Below are 22,500 nucleotides of genomic sequence, written 5' to 3'. Positions count from 1 at the left end.
ACTAATTTATTATTAATATTATCATTACTGGCCAAGCTACAACCCTAGTTGGAAAAGCAAGATGCTATAAGCCCAAGGGCTCCAATAGGGAAAAATAGCCCAGTGAGGAAAGGAAATAAGGACATAAATAAATGATGGGAACAAACTAACAATAAATCATTCTAAAAACAGTAACAACGTCAAAATAGATGTCATATATAAACTATTAACAACGTCAAAAACAGATATGTCATATATAAACTATAAAAAGACTCATGTCAGCCTGGTCAACATAAAAACATTTGCTCCAACTTAGAACTTTTGAAGTTCTACTGATTCAACTACCCAATTAGGAAGATCATTCCACAGGTTAGGTATGGTAAAGTTTGATTAGTTTTGTGGGTCAGTTAAACAAGATGGGTACATTATGATCAGATCTGTCAGGAGTGGGAGCATAAGCTACACAGGTTAGATATGGTAAGACTAGACTAGAGTGTGGGGTAGGTTTCACAAGTAAGGTAAGGTACGTTAGATTAGTTTGGGAGCTACACAGGTTGGGTATGGTAAGGAATGGTTAGTTTTGTAGGTTACGTATAGGAAGGTTTGCCTAATTTGGTGGATAAGCTACACAGGCAAATTATTACAATATTAGGTAGTTTTGACAGATCAACCATATGGTCAGCTCTTTCACAGTAGTAAGATTAGTTCGGTGTGTAATATTCAAAATCAAAATACACTAATCTTAGGGTTAATAAGGTCTATTTCATAGATTAGTAACAATTTTATATTAGGTTACCTTTGGCAACGTGTAAAGGTAAAAGGAAGGCTACGTGGTATGTTTTTAGGCAATGCAGACTTTCCCTTTCTTAATTAATGGTTAAATTTCTTGCCTCCAAGCAAAGCAACCGCTCTCCAATTTCACAGCTTCCAAATGGCATCCATATTCTTGAAAACTTATGAATAAAGTTTCACTGTAAATTATAACTTTTTTCTATTAACGTTTCTTGATTCCAAGTACAGCAATCGCTCTCCTATTCCCTGGCTTCCAAATAGTATCCATATTCTTGAAAACTTATGAATAAAGTTTCACTGTAAATTATAACTTTTTTTTTCCTATAAACGTTTATTGCCTGCAAGTACAGCAATCACTCTCCTATTCCTTGGCTTCCAAATAGTATCCATATTCTTGAAAACTTATGAACAACGTTTCACTGTGAATTATAACGTTATAAACTGTACGTTTCCTGAAAACGTTATCACTATATAGCAAGAGAGTCCACAGAGCCAGATAGCCATCCCTGCTATTTATATATGAACTTGGCCTACGCCTTCCCCTAAACATTCAATGGAAAAGGAGCGTCGGTGGTATCTTGAATTTTCATCACGAAATGCAAATATAAAGTTTAAGGGAAATTAGATTCTGGGGATATTGCTTAGATATTTCGAAATTTTTGAAAAGATATTAAATTCAGACTCTATGGTCGACTTGATTTAAATTCTACGTGAAAAGAAAACTTTTAATATATCTAAAACTTTTCAGTTGACAATCCATTCAAAAATTGCAACTTGCGGTTAATATGTTAACGAAGATTATTATTATTTTTTTTCAACAGCCACACGAAAGGAAAATCATACAAAATCAAAATGACAACAAGAATCAAATTCATAAGGTCATTTTAATAATCAAAATGGAATCGAAAGGGAAAAAATTAATTAAAAATTGACGAGTAGGACTTAGGGAAAGTAATCAGTACGAAAAGCTCAATAACCAAAAATATTAAAAGAATATATATATATATATATATATATATATATATTCAAAATAACCAGAATGTGGGGAAAGGCTTAATGTTAGTCTCCTACGTCCTTTCTTTAGCTCTGTGAGCTTTCAACAACGCATGTTAATACAAAACTAAATATCTATAAAAAAAAAAATACACAATTTTTTTTTTTTTAAACTCGTTAGGTCTAGCCTATTTCCTTCAAAATTCGCAACCATAACTATAATGGGGAATTTCTTAAGTTTCAGGAATCACTGATTCTCATTTTCTCTCCCAATCCACTAACCCATATTACCTTTTGCTATCATTATGAACTTCATTAATGTTGTGGTTGTTATTGGAAATCATTTGTATACCCATGAGGTTTATTGCCACCATATTGCAATAGAATACAAAATAAGGTTATATAATAAAGTATTAAGTTGGAATTATGTTAGAGCTTGCCTGTCCATTTACAAGACTCACTTCTTTCTGTGCTAAGTTTTAGGGTTGTTGTGGCCTTATTGGTAACGTCTCTGTCTATAGTCCATTTCTTTTAGCGAGTCATATTTGCACCGACTCGCAGCGGTGCCCTTTTAGCTCGGAAAAGTTTCCTGATCGCTGATTGGTTGGACAAGATAATTCTAACCAATCGGATAACAGGAAACTTTTCCGAGCTAAAAGGGCACCGCTGCGAGTCGGTGAAAATATGACTCGCTAAAAGAAATGGACTATAGTGTTTGCCAGTCGGGGGTTCGAGTCCCACTCAATCTCGTTAGGGCCATTAGTGTCTGCAACCTTACCATCCTTGTGAGCTAAGGTTTGGGGGATTTGGGGGAAGTCTATAGGTCTATCTGCTGAGACATCAACAGCCATTGCCTGGCCCTCCTTGGTCCTACCTTGGGTGGAGAGGGGGCTTGGGCGCTGATCATATGATATATGGTCGGTCTCTAGGGCATTGTCCTGCCTGATAGGGCAATGTCACTGTCCCTTGCCTCTGCCATTCATGGTTAGCCTTTATAACTTTAAAGTGAACTTTAGGTATTATCATTAGTGAGAATATAGAAAAGCAGTAATTAATAGAAAAGGCTAAACTTATTTCCCATGCAGAGGTAAAATCAACAGTTTTTAGTTCAGAAACTATGCAAGTGTTACATTTGAAAACAATTGTGTTTCTCTTCAATGCTTACCTGCAATATTATTATTATTATTATTATTATTATTATTATTATTATTATTATTATTATTATTATTATTATCATTATTATTACCATTATTATTATTATTATTATTATTATTATTATTATTATTATTATTATTATTAGCTCAGCTACAACCCTAGTTGGGAAAGCAAGATGCTATTAGCCCAAGGGCTCCAATAGGGAAAAATAACCCAGTGAGGAAAGGAAATAAAGAAATAAATAAACGATATGAGAAGAAATTAAAAATTAGAATTAAATATTATCAAAACAATGACAACATTAAAACAGACACTTTATAAACAAACTATAATGTCTTCTGTCAAAAACCAATATCTGATACTGGTATCAAAATAGACTTACGTGGATATCAACAAGACCCACATAACCTAAATCGTGTGGAAATCCAAACAAAAACATTTTTAAAGTTTACACAAAAGAAGTCGAGAACACACATAGATCCAATATCTGATATTGGTATCAAAATAGACTTACGTGGATATCAACAAGACCAACATAACCTAAATCGTGTGGGAATCCAAACAAAAACATTTTCAAAGTTTACACAATAAAAGACAATAACACACATAGATACAACCAAAGTCTATAGTAGATCTTGGATACACCGCCCAGCAGCTGACCGCGATCGATAGCTTGAGACAGTAGGTTACTGTACCAACGTATTCTATAGACCTTGGTACCAACCGTGTGTCACACGATCGTACATAAATTATTTTGTATATATTATGCTTGTATCAGCGCTCTTCCCTCGCACTAAAAAGAACCAGAATAAACATGTCTGCGTTTTTCCTCTGTAACATTGTCTGTTTCTCAAACATGAAAATTCCTGTTGCCTTGAGGTTTTGTATATAAAGGAGAGTGTTCTTAAATAAAGTTACTCAGTTGATTGCTTCCTGCCTTTGAGTCACAACCATCTCTCGGCTCGTCACAGTACTACGATTTCTAGACTCGTCTGAATCACGCTTTGGCCTGATCAAGATTCTAAATATTTCTTCGGCTTAGATTGACGCTTTTTCCGTATATTTCTTTCTTGAACAATTTTGCTTCTCGGTCTCTGTCTCGGGTCTTGGGTCTCGGGTCTCAGTCTTGGTCTTGGTCTTGATCTCGGTCTCGGTCTCGGTCTAAGGTCTCAGTTCTCAGTCTCGGTCTCGGGTCTCGGTCTCACGTCTCACGTCTCAGGTCTCGGTCTCGGTCTTGATCTCGGTCTCGGTCAAAGGTCTCAGTTCTCAGTCTCGGTCTCAGGTCTCGGTCTCGGTCTCGGTCTCAGGTCTCGGTCTCACGTCTCGGTCTCGGTCTTTTTCTAGATAAACATTTCTGAATTTGTGTTATTCGATAGTAGTATTAATTCATAAGGATCGTATGGTATTCATTCCCTTTAGTTTTACCTATTTTTTTTCCAGGGTAGGTTTACTTACAAAGTTTTAAGTAACCAAGTCAATCGTCCCCAACAGGGTTGCCAGGTTGGCCTTTTTAAGGCCAAAAAAACCTAAATTTTGGCCTTTTTAAAAATTGGTTGGCCTTTAGTAACAATATGAAAAAAAATTGGCTTTCAATACTGTATTTTTGGCCTTTTTTTTATTAATGGATTGGCTTTTTAAAGCTGCAGTTAATTATAAGTTGGCATTTTCTTGTCTAGAAAACCTGGCAACCCTGGTCCCCAATAACTCTTTTGTTCTTAGGTTTAAGAACATTTTCTAAAATAAGGTTTAAACCAACGTTCGGCTTTTCCGTTCACACGTTTCACGCGCTCAAGTCTAAATACATTTAATGGATAAAAGGTTTACATTTCCATTTACATAAATGGACTACGGACTTAGAATTCTTTACAGTTAATTCATTTTAATTCTCAAACATATAATGGGAAATGGTTTTGAATTAATATGCATTTAAAGTGTTAGGAGTTTAGCCACCAACGTTCAAAAAGACATTGGATTAAATTCTCATATATTTAAGAATTTGATTCCGAATTTTTTAATAGATAACGGTTTTAAGGTTATTATATACTTGAAGTGCGACGTGTTTAGATTTCTATAATTTAGCATTCATGCACCTCTATAATATATAAGACACGTTCTACACAATTAAACAAATGCAGGAATACAATAAAATAACTCTACTGTATGTAACAACAACAACAACAACAACAACAAATGCCGCTGTTTCTAGTACGCTGCAGGACAAAGGCCTCGAACATGTCGTTAGTCATGTCTGGGGTTTGTCCATTTTTATCGCCAAAATGGCCGGTGCGAATTGGTGATGGTAGGAGACTTTAGTCTGATCACTCACGGCAAACCAACCTAGTATGGGTGGCCCTGACTAGTACAGTTTTGCTGATCATAGCGAAACACAAAGCCTTTCACCACGTTAGGGTATCCCCACTCAGAGAGGGTCTGTAAAGTGTATGTTTACTAATATCACTAAATTAATAAACTTTCTTACCGTTCTTCTTGTAAAACTTGACCTCCACCTTGAGCTCCGACTTGCTCTCAAGGGATTCCTCGATGGCCAAGGTGTGCTCCTCGGAGGTCTCCGGCCCGTACAGGAACTTGCAGGCGCAGCCCTTCTGCATGATCTGCGCGCGCGCGTACCCGGTGAGTTCGCAGAAGCCATCGCTGCAGTACACGATTGGGTACAGCGCGGGTACTTGCGCATTGCCCAAGACGAAGTTGCTGTCTGTCGGGGAGAGAAAGAAGGAAAAAGATCAGTTAGAAAAAAAAACTGTAATTTTTATCGGAAATTCTCCGTAAAAATATACTGTTCACAACCGTATTTTAGTAAAATACAGGCGACCGTAATTTTAACTTTGTTATTATCTTTTAAAGGTGGTGACCGTAATATCACTCTTTTACATCAATATCATAGTTTTTTTTTTTAACGGTAAAAATCCTGGAATAAATGTTGCCAGTCTTTTAACGTTTTTTTAATGCAAATTTTCTAACAGTGTAGATTAAATAATGCACTTATTATTACAAACATTACAATATACATTACATATATTCTATATCACATTTATGACGAAGAATATTTTAGGAAAAAGTAGAAATTTCACTGAATTTTGGGATTTGAGAATGGAGATGGTGAAGATGGTGAAGATGATATTTTGAATGTTAGGTGAGATGCTTATTATGAAATCACAGCATGCACTCGGGCACACTATTCTATCTAATTTCTCTGCTTCTTTAGTTACAGTTTTTATAGTTTGTATAGGAAATATTTATTTTAATGTTATTGTTCTTGAAAGATTTTATTTTACCTGGTTTCCTTTCCTCAATGGGCTATTTTCATTGTTGGGCCCTTGGGCTTATAGCATCCTGCTTTTCCAACTATAGTCAATTTCTTTTAGCGATGCAGATTTGCACCGGCTCGCAGCGGTGCCCTTTTAGTTCGGAAAAGTTTCCTGATCGCTGATTGGTTGGACGAGATAATTCTAACCAATCAGCGTTCAGGAAACTTTTCCGAGCTAAAAGGGCACCGCTGCGAGCCGGTGCAAATCTGCATCGCTAAAAGAAATTGACTATAGGGTTGTAGCTTAGAAATTAATAATAATAATAATAATATATGTTGAAATGTGAGAGAAATGATGTTGATAGAAAGAGTAATACGGAGGAGTGTTGTTCTAGAATAGACACTATACATTAAAACACAAGTCACTCTTGTATTTCTAAAGATGATAAAAAAAAAACTTAAGAAACTTGGGTGACATCCAAAGAAATAAAAAAAAATATAACAAAATTCATCAGATAATAATACAGCGAATCTAAACAACCTCGTCTGACCTCGTATCGACTGTCACTAACAATTAAAACAATCATTATGATCAAACCTACATCTTCAATCAAAAGGAAATTTTACAAAGATGAAATATAAGAAAATGAAAAAAAAAGAGTAAATGGATTTTGAGGTGATGTAAAAGCAAATGTGGAACACCACCCCCCCCTGCTTTTACTGTAATTGATTTTCCCTCTATCCATTTCCGATTTTTCCGGACCTTCCCCCTCCTCTCTTCCCTCATAAAGAGAATTTTGTCATCTCTGTTCCCCCGCTGACCAGCTGACCTATTTCCAATAAATTTTACCCATGGTGTAAAGGAAGGTTATTAGGGAATGTTATTCTGAGGTGTGGGAACATCTAACATTTATTGGGGTTGGAAAATGCAAGGATTTCATGGAATCGACAGTCCACTTTTCAAAAACGAGGAGGAGGAGGAGGAGGAGGAAGAGGAGGAGGAGGAGATGGGAAAGGGAGGAGAAGGAAGAGGAGGAGGAGGAGATGGGAAAGGGAGGGGAAGGAGGAGGAGGAGGAGGGGAAGGAGGAGGAGGAGGAGGGGGAGATGGGAAAGGGAGGGGAAGGAGGAGGAGGAGGAGGAGGAGGAGATGGGAAAGGGAGGGGAAGGAGGAGGAGGAGGAGGAGGAGGAGATGGGAAAGGGAGGGGAAGGAGGAGGAGGAGGAGGAGGAGATGGGAAAGGGAGGGGAAGGAGGAGGAGGAGGAGGAGGAGATGGGAAAGGGAGGGGAAGGAGGAGGAGGAGATGGGAAAGGGAGGGGAAGGAGGAGGAGGAGATGGGAAAAGGAGGGGAAGGAGGAGGAGGAGGAGATGGGAAAGGGAGGGGGAAGGAGGAGGAGGAGGAGATGGGAAAGGGAGGAGGAGGAGGAGGGGAAGGAGGAGGAGGAGGAGGAGGGGAAAGAGAAGGAGGAGGAGGGGAAGGAGGAGGAGGAGGAGGAGGAGGAGGAGGAGGAGATGGGAAAGGGAGGGGAAGGAGGAGGAGATGGGGAAAGGGAGGGGAAGGAGGAGGAGGAGGAGATGGGAAAGGGAGGGGAAGGAGGAGGAGGAGGAGATGGGAAAGGGAGGGGAAGGAGGAGGAGATGGGAAAGGGAGGGGAAGGAGGAGGAGGAGGAGATGGGAAAGGAAGGGGGAGGAGGAGAGGAGGAGGGGAAGGAGGAGGAGGAGGAGATGAGAAAGGGAGGGGAAGGAGGAGGAGGGGGAGGAGGAGATGGGAAAGGGAGGGGAAGGAGTAGTAGAGCCTTAAGCCTTAATCCAGCTATTTCCTTTCCACTACAGTCATTTTCCCAATTTATTTCATATCCTCCTGTGTCAGGCATCGCAAAAGGGCCACTCAGGAATAATAGAAAACATAAAAAACAAAGTATATATATGAGAGAGAGAGAGAGAGAGAGAGAGAGAGAGAGAGGGGGGGGGGGAGGAAGGAGGATGTTACTAATAGAATCTAGAATTTAAAAGGGGATGTAACACTAAAAGAGCAAAACCAATTTCAACGTTAAAGGAGGAGAGAGTCGTTATGGAGATACCAATTTAAATCTTCATAAAAAGTAAATCAAAGTTAATATTTTGAACCGTCCCTCTCATCTAAAAAGAGAGACATTCGGATCTCATTAACTGGTTAGAAAAAGCAATGGTCCTTTACCATGTAACTCATTCATAAGATACCGGAATTAATAGGTTTAGGAACGGTTAGGTTTACTCGTCCGTTATTAAACTGACTTTAATTTGTATGAAATTGAGTTGCCATAGTTTAATAATTTTCAGGATTTGAAAAGAAAATATCTTACAGTGTATAATCAAATGTTTAACCATTCCAACAATAATCTACAAATATGACTCATGACGCAACTTTTTGTTCCGACTTAGACGCATATTTGGAAGAGTTTGTCCCGGAAAGAGCCTATCACAGCGCACCCTCTTTCAGCTAAGACAAATATTGTCAACTCATGCCATCATCTCCAACATCGTTCTCCTTGTTACCACTATACACACATCACTTTATATCACATCCCTCACAGGGTCATATCTCCACCGTGGGTCACTTTGCTCGCAATTAAACATAGCCTCATTGCTCCTCTGTTCTGGCAAGTGGTACACGGACGTGCTGCGCACGCCATCCGCGTAGGTCACTTTAAAATAGGTTGGCAATACTTGCCTCCGCTAAGCGAGCTCGTGCTGTGATTGCCTCTAATTTTGTTCCAGACTCTTTCCTTATCATTGATGTAGATTTATTGTCTCTTGGTCAAAAGCTTTCATTTCTTCCTTAATTCTACTCTACTTAACCTTATATCTTGAACAAAAAGGTATTTACCCATCTGACTTTCGTATTAAAAAAAAAAAAAGAAAAAAAACTTCTATTTCCTTTAATTCACATCTACACAATAGAGCAAGAGAATGTTCAGTCAACAATGTTCTACGTAAAATCTAAAGTTGTTTCTAGTACAGTTCCACCATTCATAACTAGAAGAATTTATCTTCCTAATGGCTCCCCCATAGCCAGAAATGGCCTGAAGTTTGAAGCAACTCTTTCTGAGTAGCACAGATCACAACAGCTACGAGAAAAACGACACAAATCTATATTATAGATTGGAACAGATTTCGGAGGAATGAGGTCACATCGTTCTTCCTTTGCTGCCCACTTTTTCAAAATGTCTCCTCGAATTTTTTTTATCATGTATGGGGTAGATACAGATACAGAATTAGGTTGAATGTACAACAGGATTTCTCCGACTAAAAACAAATAGAATTCTTTGGAACGTTACGCTCCAAACAATTTTTATTTCTTTGGCCCAATATTTTTCCCCTCTAGGATAAATGGAGGCATTTGATTGCTTGTCTATCAGGCTGCATCATCTGCGGCCAAATAATTACTCCTTTGGTAAATTAATTTCCAAATACTTCAATTATCTCATAGTATGAAACTTAAGGGTACTTGCATGAGTTACAATTGTCTAGAAAACACATGGAGGAATAATGGGAAAACACAACGTTTAAGATAATTTTTTTGGCAGGTCATAAACAGTGATCACTAAAGTTAGAAAATTCAGATTTTCATTTTCAAAAGAAGATAGGAATCATTTGCGTACTCAGTCATACACAGATGAACGTAGTCACATGTATATTTATGCCCGCACATACATACATATATACACACATAAGAAAGCTGTGTGCAACGGGGATTGTAACTCCTACTATAGATTATCAAAGCCAATTTCCATCTTAATATGAGACATCAGAAATAACCCTTTTCGGAAATAATTGTCCCTTGACTATATATATAGAAAAAAGAAAAAAAAATTAAGATTCACTTTGTTCGTAGTTTTACATTAATGTAGCCAACTGAGAGATTTGTATAATGAGCAAATGAACTTTGCTCCGAGATGAAAGTGGCTCTAGTAGTTTCAAAGAGAAAAATGCTAATAGGACTCTTAGTCTCTTGCCATTACAGAACATATGTTTATATCTCAATCGCATTACTTAATCTTAGAATTTGTGTTTGCGCGTTTGCGTGCGGGTAGTTTTGTACGTATGTAAGACAAGTACTGTAAAAAATAATGAAAAAAAAAAACGTTTAATTATCCATTCCAGATGGCTTTGTATTGGTTAAGTGCTTTATTTTTAACAGTACTTGTCTTACTTCTTCTTCTTCTTCTTTGTCTGCATCTTTACCCCACATAGAAGGTTAAGTGCTTTATTTTTAACAGTACTTGTCTTACATCTTCTTCTTTGCATCTTTACCCCACATAGAAGGTTAAGTGCTTTATTTTCAACAGTACTTGTCTTACATCTTCTTCTACTTCTTTGTCTGCATCTTTACCCCACATAGAAGGTTAAGTGCTTTATTTTTAACAGTACTTGTCTTACATCTTCTTCTACTTCTTTGTCTGCATCTTTACCCCACATAGAAGGTTAAGTGCTTTATTTTCAACAGTACTTGTCTTACATCTTCTTCTACTTCTTTGTCTGCATCTTTACCCCACATAGAAGGTTAAGTGCTTTATTTTTAACAGTACTTGTCTTACATCTTCTTCTACTTCTTTGTCTGCATCTTTACCCCACATAGAAGGTTAAGTGCTTTATTTTTAACAGTACTTGTCTTACATCTTCTTCTTTGCATCTTTACCCCACATAGAAGGTTAAGTGCTTATTTTTAACAGTACTTGTCTTACATCTTCTTCCACTTCTTTGTCTGCATCTTTACCCCACATAGAAGGTTAAGTGCTTTATTTTCAACAGTACTTGTCTTACATCTTCTTCTACTTCTTTGTCTGCATCTTTACCCCACATAGAAGGTTAAGTGCTTTATTTTCAACAGTACTTGTCTTACATCTTCTTCTACTTCTTTGTCTGCATCTTTACCCCACATAGAAGGTTAAGTGCTTTATTTTTAACAGTACTTGTCTTACATCTTCTTCTACTTCTTTGTCTGCATCTTTACCCCACATAGAAGGTTAAGTGCTTTATTTTCAACAGTACTTGTCTTACATCTTCTTCTACTTCTTTGTCTGCATCTTTACCCCACATAGAAGGTTAAGTGCTTTATTTTTAACAGTACTTGTCTTACATCTTCTTCTACTTCTTTGTCTGCATCTTTACCCCACATAGAAGGTTAAGTGCTTTATTTTTAACAGTACTTGTCTTACATCTTCTTCTTTGCATCTTTACCCCACATAGAAGGTTAAGTGCTTATTTTTAACAGTACTTGTCTTACATCTTCTTCCACTTCTTTGTCTGCATCTTTACCCCACATAGAAGGTTAAGTGCTTTATTTTCAACAGTACTTGTCTTACATCTTCTTCTACTTCTTTGTCTGCATCTTTACCCCACATAGAAGGTTAAGTGCTTTATTTTCAACAGTACTTGTCTTACATCTTCTTCTACTTCTTTGTCTGCATCTTTACCCCACATAGAAGGTTAAGTGCTTTATTTTCAACAGTACTTGTCTTACATCTTCTTCTACTTCTTTGTCTGCATCTTTACCCCACATAGAAGGTTAAGTGCTTTATTTTTAACAGTACTTGTCTTACATCTTCTTCTACTTCTTTGTCTGCATCTTTACCCCACATAGAAGGTTAAGTGCTTTATTTTTAACAGTACTTGTCTTACATCTTCTTCTTTGCATCTTTACCCCACATAGAAGGTTAAGTGCTTTATTTTCAACAGTACTTGTCTTACATCTTCTTCTTTGCATCTTTACCCCACATAGAAGGTTAAGTGCTTATTTTTAACAGTACTTGTCTTACATCTTCTTCCACTTCTTTGTCTGCATCTTTACCCCACATAGAAGGTTAAGTGCTTTATTTTCAACAGTACTTGTCTTACATCTTCTTCTACTTCTTTGTCTGCATCTTTACCCCACATAGAAGGTTAAGTGCCTTATGTTTAACAATACTTGTCTTAATTCTTCTTCTTCTTCTTCTTTGTCTGTATCTTTTCTCCACATAGAAGTGGGAAAAGATGCAGACAAAGAAGAAGAAGAAGAAGAAACACAAGTACTGTTAAAAATAAAACACTTAACCAATACAAAGCCATCCTGAATGGGTAATTAAACGTTTTTCATTATCCTGGGCCTTGTGGAAAGATGAAGAAAAGGAAAGACTCGCCTCTTGTCACAAAGAGAGCTGTGAGGATGAGGGAACACTGAAGCAAGATGTGGATTCCATAACAAAATATAATTTTCATAAAGGAAATGTATTTTTGTAATACAGTTATAAATAAATGGTTTATTATTATCAGTATTACCTTTATTATTATCATTATTATTATTATAATTATTAGTTGGTTGGCCAGGGCACCACCCACCCGCTGAGATACTACCGCTAGAGATTTATGGGGTCTTTTGACTGGCCAGACAGTACTACATTGGATCCTTCTCTATGGTTACGGTTCATTTTCCCTTTGCCTACATGCACACTGAATAGTCTGGCCTATTCTTTACATATTCTCCTCTGTCCTCATACACCTGACAACACAGATTACCAAACAATTCTTCATCACTCAAGGGGTTACTGCACTGTAATTGTTCAGTGGCCACTTTCCTCGTGGTAAGGGTAGAAGAGACTCTTTAGCTATGGTAAGCAGCTCTTCTAGGAGAAGGACACTCCAAAATCAAACCACTGTTCTCTAGTCTTGGGTAGTGCCATAGCCTCTGTACCATAGCCTTCCACTGTCTTGGGTTAAAGTTCTCTTGTTTGAGAGTACAATCGAGCACACTCTCCTATCTTATTTCTCTTCCTCTTGTTTTGTTAAAGTTTTTATAGTTTATATAGGAGATATTTATTGTTGTTACTCATGTCAAAATATTTTATTTTCCTTTTTTACTTTCCTCACTGAGCTATTTTCCCTGTTGGAGCCCCTGGGCTTATAGCATCCTGCTTTTCCAACTAGGGTTGTAGCTTAGTAAGTAATAATAATATTATTATTATTATTATTATTATTATTATTATTATTATTATTATCAAGATGATTTTATTTTAACCTCTTCTAATAAGGATAGAGGAGCATACCATAATATGTGCTGATTTCAGAAATCAAAAATTCTAATGAACCTGATCTGACTAGCTTCGATTCTAGTGTGTTAAATGAATGCTATGTGAAATAAAAAGGAACTCTCTATCATAATACAAGTCATCACTTTTTGATATTGATCATAAAAATTTCCGGATTTTCGGTGAATATTAATATAATAGGAACGCAAATATGAAAGTTGAAATTAATTGCAAATATGTATGGTCCATAAACAGATGCAAAACCTACATATTACAAAATACCACTTAAATCCAATTGTCATTTATAATAAATTAAAATGATATACTGTATGTAAATAAATTACTAATTAATTAACGCAATGGATTTGAGCTGAGTGGGGGGGGGGGGGGGTTGGCCACTCAAAAACATAATGAAAAACTGAGAAAATTTTGATAATTATTAGAATTGATAAACATAAGCTGATATACAAGATTCCACATCTACAGCCAATCCTGAAATGTCAATAACTAACAAACCACAAAAGAAACTAGAAATTCGGGATTGTCAAATAACGATTTATTTCTTATAATTATTATTATTATTACTTGCTTGGCTACAACCCTAGTTGGAAATGCAGGATGCTATAAACCTAGGGGCTTCAACAGGGAGTTATTAATTTGGATAACTTTCTTTAGGTGTCTATCTGACAAGACAAATTTTTGTGACTCATATATAATTACGGTCATAGAGCCTGGCGCTAGGGCCGGGGGGGGGGGGGGGTCATTTGGTGCGAAGGTACAGCTGAAGGGAAGACTCTGCAGTTGCACTGAGAAGAGAATGTTAAGGAATTGACCAGCAAGATGAAGATAGGAAATCTTGAACGGAGGTGAAATAGACAAATAATTAGTGGACGTAGATATGGGAATGAAAGAACATGGTTCTTTAATAGTATAAAAATTTATCTACATAAAGAATAACAGCTTTCTAGAATTTTTTTTCAAAATCTTTAATATGTAGTCGAAATTTTTAACTCACTGGAGATATCAAATTTCTAAAAATAGAATACTGATATTGATTTTTCAAGCATCTCTGTTAATTAATATACAGTTTTCTGGAATTTTGATTTCAAAATCTTTAGTATGTAGTCGAAATTTTCAACTCACTGGAGATATTAAATTTCTAAAAATAGAATACTATCATTGATTTTTCAAGCATCTCTGTTAATTAATATACAGCTTTCTGGAATTTTGATTTCAAAATCTTTAATATGTAGTCGAAATTTTTAACTCACTAGAGATATTAAATTTCTAAAAATAGAATATTATTTATTTTTCATTCATTTCTATTTTACGTCATTATTTCGATCTTATTGATACGTGACAGTATTCATAACATTTGATCAGGTAAAGGAAATAAGTTGACTACAGTAAAAAAAAATAATGTTTTCAGTTTAAAACAATAACTAGGTAGCTAAAATTGCATCAACACAGATATTTTCTGATTTTTTTCTATCACACTGAGGAAGTGATACACCATGAATTCCGTAAAAGTGAATTGATCATCTGCTAAACCAATGCATTACGTACACAGACGGAAAACTAATGCTACGAAATCATTATCTACTTTTGAACAAACTATAAGATGTTTATTATTATTATTATTATTATTATTATTATTATTATTATTATTATCAGGTAAGCTACAACCCCAGTTGGAAAAGCACAATGCTACAAGCCCAATGGTTTCACTTGGGAAAATAACCCAGTGATTAAAGGAAAAAAGGGAACAGATAGCAAGAGAACTCTCACCCAAGACAGTGGAAGACCATAGTAAAAAGGCTATGGCACTACCCAAGACTAGAGAACAAATGTTTAATTTTGTAGAGTCCTTCAACTAAAAGAGCTGCTCTCCATAGCTAAAGAGTCTCATCCACTCTTACCATGTGGAAGGTAAACAATGAACAGTAGTTAACGCATTGATTAAAGAAGATTTTTTTTTTTTGGTTATATTGATGTTGTCAGGTATATGAGGAATAAGGAGAAAAATTTAAAAAATAGGCCCGACTATTTGGTGCATATTATGCAGGCAAGGGAAAAAAGAGCCGTGATCAGAGAAGGCTCCAACGTAGTAATATCTGGCTAGCCAAAGACCTAATAACTCTCTAGCGGTAGTATCTCCACGGGTGGCTGGACCAATGAATTAAAATAGCAAAAAAGGCGAAGATTTTTTCTTTTGGAAGAGGAATGATGAATAAATATGACATATAAATGGAAAAATGGAAATAAAAATTAAACAAATGAATTGAAAAAAAAAAAAGGAGAAAGCATAAATTACACATTTTAATTAAGAAAACTAATGAACTGGCAACACGCCGGACTTAGGATACCATTTAATAATAATATCAGCCTTATTGTAAACATCCCGTTATTAAAGAATTATATAAACCTCTTTACATTTCCCATTGAAAACCTGATATTATTCTCCAACGTGGAATGTATTCTAAGTTTTGTGAAAATAGATTATTTGCATTTCATAAAAAAAGTTAAAAATGTTAAAGATAAAACTTGTAATCGGATGTGACGGAAAGCATTAGCCAGATAAAAAAAAAGAAAAAAAGTTCTTTTTACATGAGATAATCTCTCGGTATCAGATTTTCAGAAAATTATTGACAATTTTACCTTATGGTTTGTTAATGCTTTGGAAAAATACATTCAACATTTTAACACTTCATAATTCTTTTTCGAGAAAAAACTTAACATTTTAACACATCATAATATTTCTTTTTCGAGAAATGTATTACTAGGTAAATTCTATAGGTAGATATTAGTTAAATGATTAAGGAAGTAAATATCTAGTAAATTAATATCATTCATAAATTTTAGCTAGAGTAAACTAATATAAAAGATTTTAGCTGAAGAAAATAAATATAAAGTTAATATTTTGCAGAATCTCGTTCTAAAATCTTTCCCGATATATCGCAGCTTAATCAACCAACTCCAAAGTGAAAAGTATGTGATGAATATTGAATAAAAACAAAAAAGCTTCACGTCGAAATAGATTTCAAAATCCTCTCAACATGCATAAAAGGATTATTCATCGCACTGTTAAAAGGTTACTCACATTTTGAAAACACAATAAGCATGGAAAATATTTTTCCTTGACTTCGTCTAAAAGAAAATACAATCCTTCGTTTATAGGTAGTATGTTGGCCAGGGCACCAGCCACCCGTTGAGTTACTACCGCTAGAGAGTTATGGAGTCTTTTAATTGGCCAGACAGTACTACTTTGGATTCTTCTCTCTCGTTACGGTTCATTTTCCCTTTGCCTATACAGACACTGAATAGTCTGGCCAATTCTTTATATATCCTCCTCTGTCCTCATACGCCTAAAAACACCGAGATTACCAAGCAATTATTCTCTGAAGGGGTTAACTACTACACTGTAGTTGTTCGGTGGCCACTTTCCGATTGCTAAGGGTAGAAGAGACTCTTTACCTATGGTAAGCTACTCTTCTGGGAGCAGGACACTCCAAAATCAAACCACTGTTCTCTATTCTTGGGTAGTGCCATATCCTCTGTACCATGGTCTTCCAATGTCTTGGGGTAGAGTTCTCTTGCTTGAGGGTACACTCGGGCACACTATTCAATCTAATTTCTCTTCCTCTTGTTTTAATATATTTTTATAATTTATATACAAATATTTTTTCTAATGTTACTATTCTTATATTTTATTTTTCATTATTTCCTTTCCTCACTGGGCTATTTTCCCTGTTGGAGTCCCTGGGCTAACAGCATCCTGCTTTTCCAACTAGGGTTGTAGCTTAGCAAGAAATAATAATAATAATATTAATAATAATAATAATAATAATACAGGTATTCAGGTCTAATACTCAGGTGCCATTGACTCCTCACCACCAATTAAAGTGTGTGTGTGTGTCTGTGTCTGTGTGTGTGTGTGTGTATTGAGACGGAGGGCTCTCAAACTGAAGAAAAAGCCCAATTTGACCTAACCATCAGGCGGAATTAAGCAAGAGCGTAGTGTCTCCGAAACGCGAATCTATTTTTACCTCGCATTACTTAAGTAGTCACCCAATGCTTTCTTCCTCTTAAGCCGAAGACGTCAGGGGGGCAAATGGAAATTATAGAAGGATCTGCAAAGTGAAAGGAGCGACGAGGGCTTTCTGTTAAGAGCTACGCTTAGCTGGCAAAAATAGTATTCCCAGGCTTAAAACAGAGCTTCTCAAGTTAATGTCGACTGTAATAATACTTCAGGATATCCTTTTTTTTAGTAAATCTGTCTATTTTTCCTACTATTTTCTTTGGACATACAAACGGATATATAAATATATATATATATATATATATATATATATATATATATATATATATATATATATATATAGATAGATATATATATATATATACATATATATATATATATATATATATATATATATATATATATAAAATATACAGACATAAATACATAGGCTACAAAATATACATGTTTATACACAGACACACACACTCATATATATATATATATATATATATATATATATATATATATATATATATATATATATATATATATATATATTTATATATATAATTATATATATAATATATATATTATATATATACACACACACAAACACACACACACACACACACACACACACATATATATATATATATATATATATATATATATATATATATATATATATATATATATATATATATATATATATAGAGTATCAAAATTCTTTCGAGAATTTAATTTTTTCTATTCATATATTCAGCAGTGAACAGTAAATTTAAAACATATAGATTGTCAGTCTCTTAAGCTTTTTTTTTTTTTCCTTAACAATCTACTCTGCTACCAAGCTTCGTCTGTTAGTTTTCTGTTGATAAGCTATCTTAATTAATCCAAGTCTGTTCATATTCTTTTTTGAAATTTCGATTAAAGTCTATTCTAATTTATATTTTCGATATCGATTTAAATCATTCTTGACGTTCTCTCCCATACTAACTTTCTAGACACTTCACCTTTCCCTCTTTTGAGCAATAGCCAAATCAATTCCACAAACTTATACATCAGCCAAATGTGTTGTCGTTACAATGTGGCTGTGTTCTTTGTGTATATTTTTCGTTTCTCATTTACATTTATTCAACCATTTTTAGAACTGTTTGTAGAGATGGGAATATGACGAAAAGAAAATATCTGCCGTAGAAAATACTCTTTAGGTATGGTAAACAGCTCTTCTAAGAGAAGGATATTCCAAAATCAAATCATTGTTCTCTCATCTTGGGCAGTGCCATAGCCTTTGTACCATTGTCTTCCACTGTTTTGGGGTAGAGTTCCCTTGCTTGAGGGTACACTCGGGCACACTATTCTATCTTATTTCTCTTCATCTTGTTTTCTTAAAATTTTTATAGTTTATATAGGAAATATTTATTCTAATGCTGTTACTGTTTTTTAAATATTGTACTTTTCTTTGCTTCATTTCCTCACTGGGCTATTTTCCCTGTTGGAGCCTCCGGGCTTATAGCATCCTGCTTTTCCATAAAGGGCTGTAGCTTAGCAAGTAATAATAACAACAACAACAATAATAGTAATAATAATAATAATAATAATAACAATAACAATAACAATAATAATAATAATAATAAGAATAAAAAAATAATAACAACAACAACAACAATAATAGTAATAATAATAACAATAATAATAACAATAATAATAATAATAATAACAATAAGAATAATAAAAAAATAATAATAACAACAACAACAACAACAATAATAATAATAATAATAATAATAATAATAATAATAACAATAACAATCATCCGCCTATGACTGTGTATTTTACAGACTATCAATCTAAAACTCTGGAATATGGTGGGGATAAATACTACTCCGAAGGTAATTAATTTATATATTACTCTTTTAATTACAAAATCACAAGCATAATAGCCAATTATATCAATTTTAGAAGCTCAAGGGTTAATGATTTCTCATTAAAACAAGATTAATCGGCGAATTACAGTTATATACATTTTCCAGTAGATGACTGATCAGGATTGTATACATGGAAACCTACATGTAAGTTTTATATGAAAATATATAGAACTAATCTGTGACTGTTTTCATAAGTTACGTTCATATATATATATATATATATATATATATATATATATATATATATATATATATATATATATATAACTCCTTTAAATGATGGAATAACGCAGAAGCAAGAATGAATAAATGAATAAATAAAAATTCCTACACTCCTCATCCTTGAAAAAAATCTTTTCTCGTCTAAATTGTTTGACCAGAACACTTTTTCCACTTAGAAATTCCACTCAGGTGTTGGTAAATCTGAAGGTAAACACTCAATCTAGATAATGGAAAGCTCTCTATTTCGGCAGCTTATTTAATATAATTTTCGCGTCAGTATAAGCACAGAATATACATATTTACTCAAAAATATATACACTATACTTGCTTATATACACAGAATTTGCGTCAAGTTATTCTCACTGAGTACATATTAACGTGTATTTCTGCGTATAAATACACATTAAAGCTTTCACTTATATGGCGTTACATAGTGTGTGTGTTTAGATGCATAACATATGCACATCTATGTAGCAATATACCGTATGCATTTATGCGCATCGATTTTATACAGTGTCACACGGTGCGGGTTTATAAAAAAATACAAAAAGAAATATACAGTGATTCATACCTTGCATTCAAACGCATAAAATACATACATTCTTGACGAAAAATTCATTTACCAGCTTTGCAAGCTTCAATAGGACAAAACGTCAATTTATTAAAAAAAAAAAAAAAAAAAAAAAAAAAAAAAAAAAAAAAAAAAAAAAAAAAAAAAAAAAATTCTAAATATGATGCAGGTGAAAATATTCTTTAGATATATGAGTATAAATCAATATAAAAGTTGGGCTTAACATTTTACATATAAAAACTTCGAATGTAATTAAATATATAAAACGAGAAAATTGAATCCAGTAAAAAAAAAAAAAAAAAAAAAAAAAAAAAAAAAAAAAAAAACTCAAATTCGGCGTTAACTTTTCCAGTAATGATTCTCAATGAAATTTTGGTTCCGTAGAACTGATTCTCTCTTTCAGTTGATTCTAACAGACGTAATTATAAAAGCTTTCGTAGTTGGCCGGAACAGAGCGGGTGTTAAATTTCAAACGTTATGACTGAAAATCTCTATTTCAAAAGGGAAACAAACAAACGAACATCACTACTATTATTTATAATATGGTCATCATCATCTCATCTCCTCCTACGACTATTGACGCAAAAGGCCTCAGTTACATTTCGCTAGTCGTCTCTATCTTGAGTTTTTAATTCAATACGTCTTCATTCATCACCTCCTACGTCATGCTTCATAGTCCTCAGCCGTGTAGACTTTGGTCTTCCAACTCTTCTGACGCCTTGTGAAGCCCAGTTGAAAATTTAGTGAACTGATCTCTTTGGGGGAGTAAAAAAAAAAAATAAAATAAAATAAAAAACTACTTAGATCTAGTCCAAAATCTTTTTAAAAATTTTTTTATTGTAAAAACACTTATTTGTATTTTATTCTTAAAAGCTATAACGCAGATTGAATATTCTTCAATAAGCTGAAAATATATGTTTTCTCAGTTTTCTTTTAAGCGGCTATAACTAGATATCAATTAAGATTCCAATTATACATGAGAATTTTGTTCTTAGATATCATTCTGATACAAAATACTATCGTCAATCATCAGTTTATAATATCAAACACTTTTAAAACAGCTGATGAAATGCAGACTCGTTAGGATCCCAATTTAGAGATGATATATCAAACACATATGCATACAATATATAATATATATATATATATATACATATATATATATATATATACACACATATATATATATATATATATATACTGTATATGCGCTTATAAAGTACTGTATATTTACATATATACATAAATATATGCATATATGTATTATATATACACATCTATTAATAATTTGGCCAAATTATTTAGAAAATTCCATATTTGAAATATATATGGCATCTTCCTTAAAATCACCTAAGACATTACCAATTTAATCCCAAAGGATTGCCTCAAAATTAAAAATTGACTAAAAATAACTTTTAAGGAGAATAAAAATTAATCGAAAAACACATATTCCAAAATTCATTCAGTTATTCTCTGCCATCACCAATATCTCTGCTGCGTTTAAGACATTCCAATACTTCTTTTCATTTTTCTAAAACCAACATTTCCAATGTAGAGAAAACATGAATATTTCTCGCCCTTCCAACTCCCAGACTGATTCTGTCACTTCTTTATAGAGTTTATTTTCTTTGAGAAAGTATTTATTCAATAATATTTCTTTCCATTGGAATCCACCCTGGTTCTCTCTCTCTCTCTCTCTCTCTCCTCTCTCTCTCTCTCTCTCTCTCTGTTTTCAATTTTTCTGAAAAAGTATATACTGTAGTCTAACTATTAAATTTTTGGAGAACTCTACTCAGGTTTTTTATCTTTGTCCCGACACACACCACACACACACACACACACACATACTGTATATATATATATATATATATATATCTTATGAAAAATCTGCTTCTACAAAACATTTAGCACTTCAACTTGTCGTAACCAACACCTCGAAAAAAGCGAGAGTCCTACTCCCCAAAAGTAGGCTACATTTAGAAAAAAAAAAAGAAAAATGTAAGAAATCTTCCACCTCAGCACGAAAAGTAGTAAAGAAGAAGAGGTGAAAAAAGAGAAGGGCTCGTTACACTTCTCGTTAAGGTATAATGACCATCTCAAGCACCACCATCTCCGCTTACAAGGAATATCGGCCATAACCTGGGTTTAAGATTATCATGTTCGCGAGATCATTTCTTTAAGCGAATGGTCCTCTCCTTTTTTGAAGTTGTTTCGCTTTGATATGAAGAATATTATTAAGGAATTTTAAGTCATATTTAACTTACTCAGCTGACATGTTAACTTTAAGTGGAGAAAATATCGAGGTGACCTTACTTGTTGTGATGCCAGTTTGATATTAAAAAAAAAAAAAAAAAAAAAAAAAAAAAAAAAAAAAAATCTTGGCTTACTGAACTGTCATGCTGACTTGAAATGGAAAAATCTTTTGGGATGACCTTACGTGTTATGATGCCAATTTGACATGAAAAAAAATGGGTGGAATCATTAACTCATATTTATTCATAATTATATATTAGAAGGATAATTTTAACAAGAAAG

General features: G+C 34.1%; 1 protein-coding gene across 1 annotated transcript in view; it reads right to left on the bottom strand.

The window, feature by feature from the left end:
- Elk (Eag-like K[+] channel) overlaps positions 1-22,500 on the bottom strand; it is a 686,579-nt gene that overhangs the window by 189,787 nt on the left and 474,292 nt on the right. Inside the window, 1 exon segment of the mRNA XM_068356818.1 lies at positions 5,399-5,632. Within this exon segment, the coding sequence (XP_068212919.1) occupies positions 5,399-5,632 (234 nt within the window).

Source organism: Palaemon carinicauda, chromosome 33 (genome assembly GCF_036898095.1).
Source record: "Palaemon carinicauda isolate YSFRI2023 chromosome 33, ASM3689809v2, whole genome shotgun sequence".
Lineage (NCBI taxonomy): Eukaryota > Metazoa > Arthropoda > Malacostraca > Decapoda > Palaemonidae > Palaemon > Palaemon carinicauda.
This window is presented reverse-complemented; position numbering and strand designations above follow the sequence as displayed.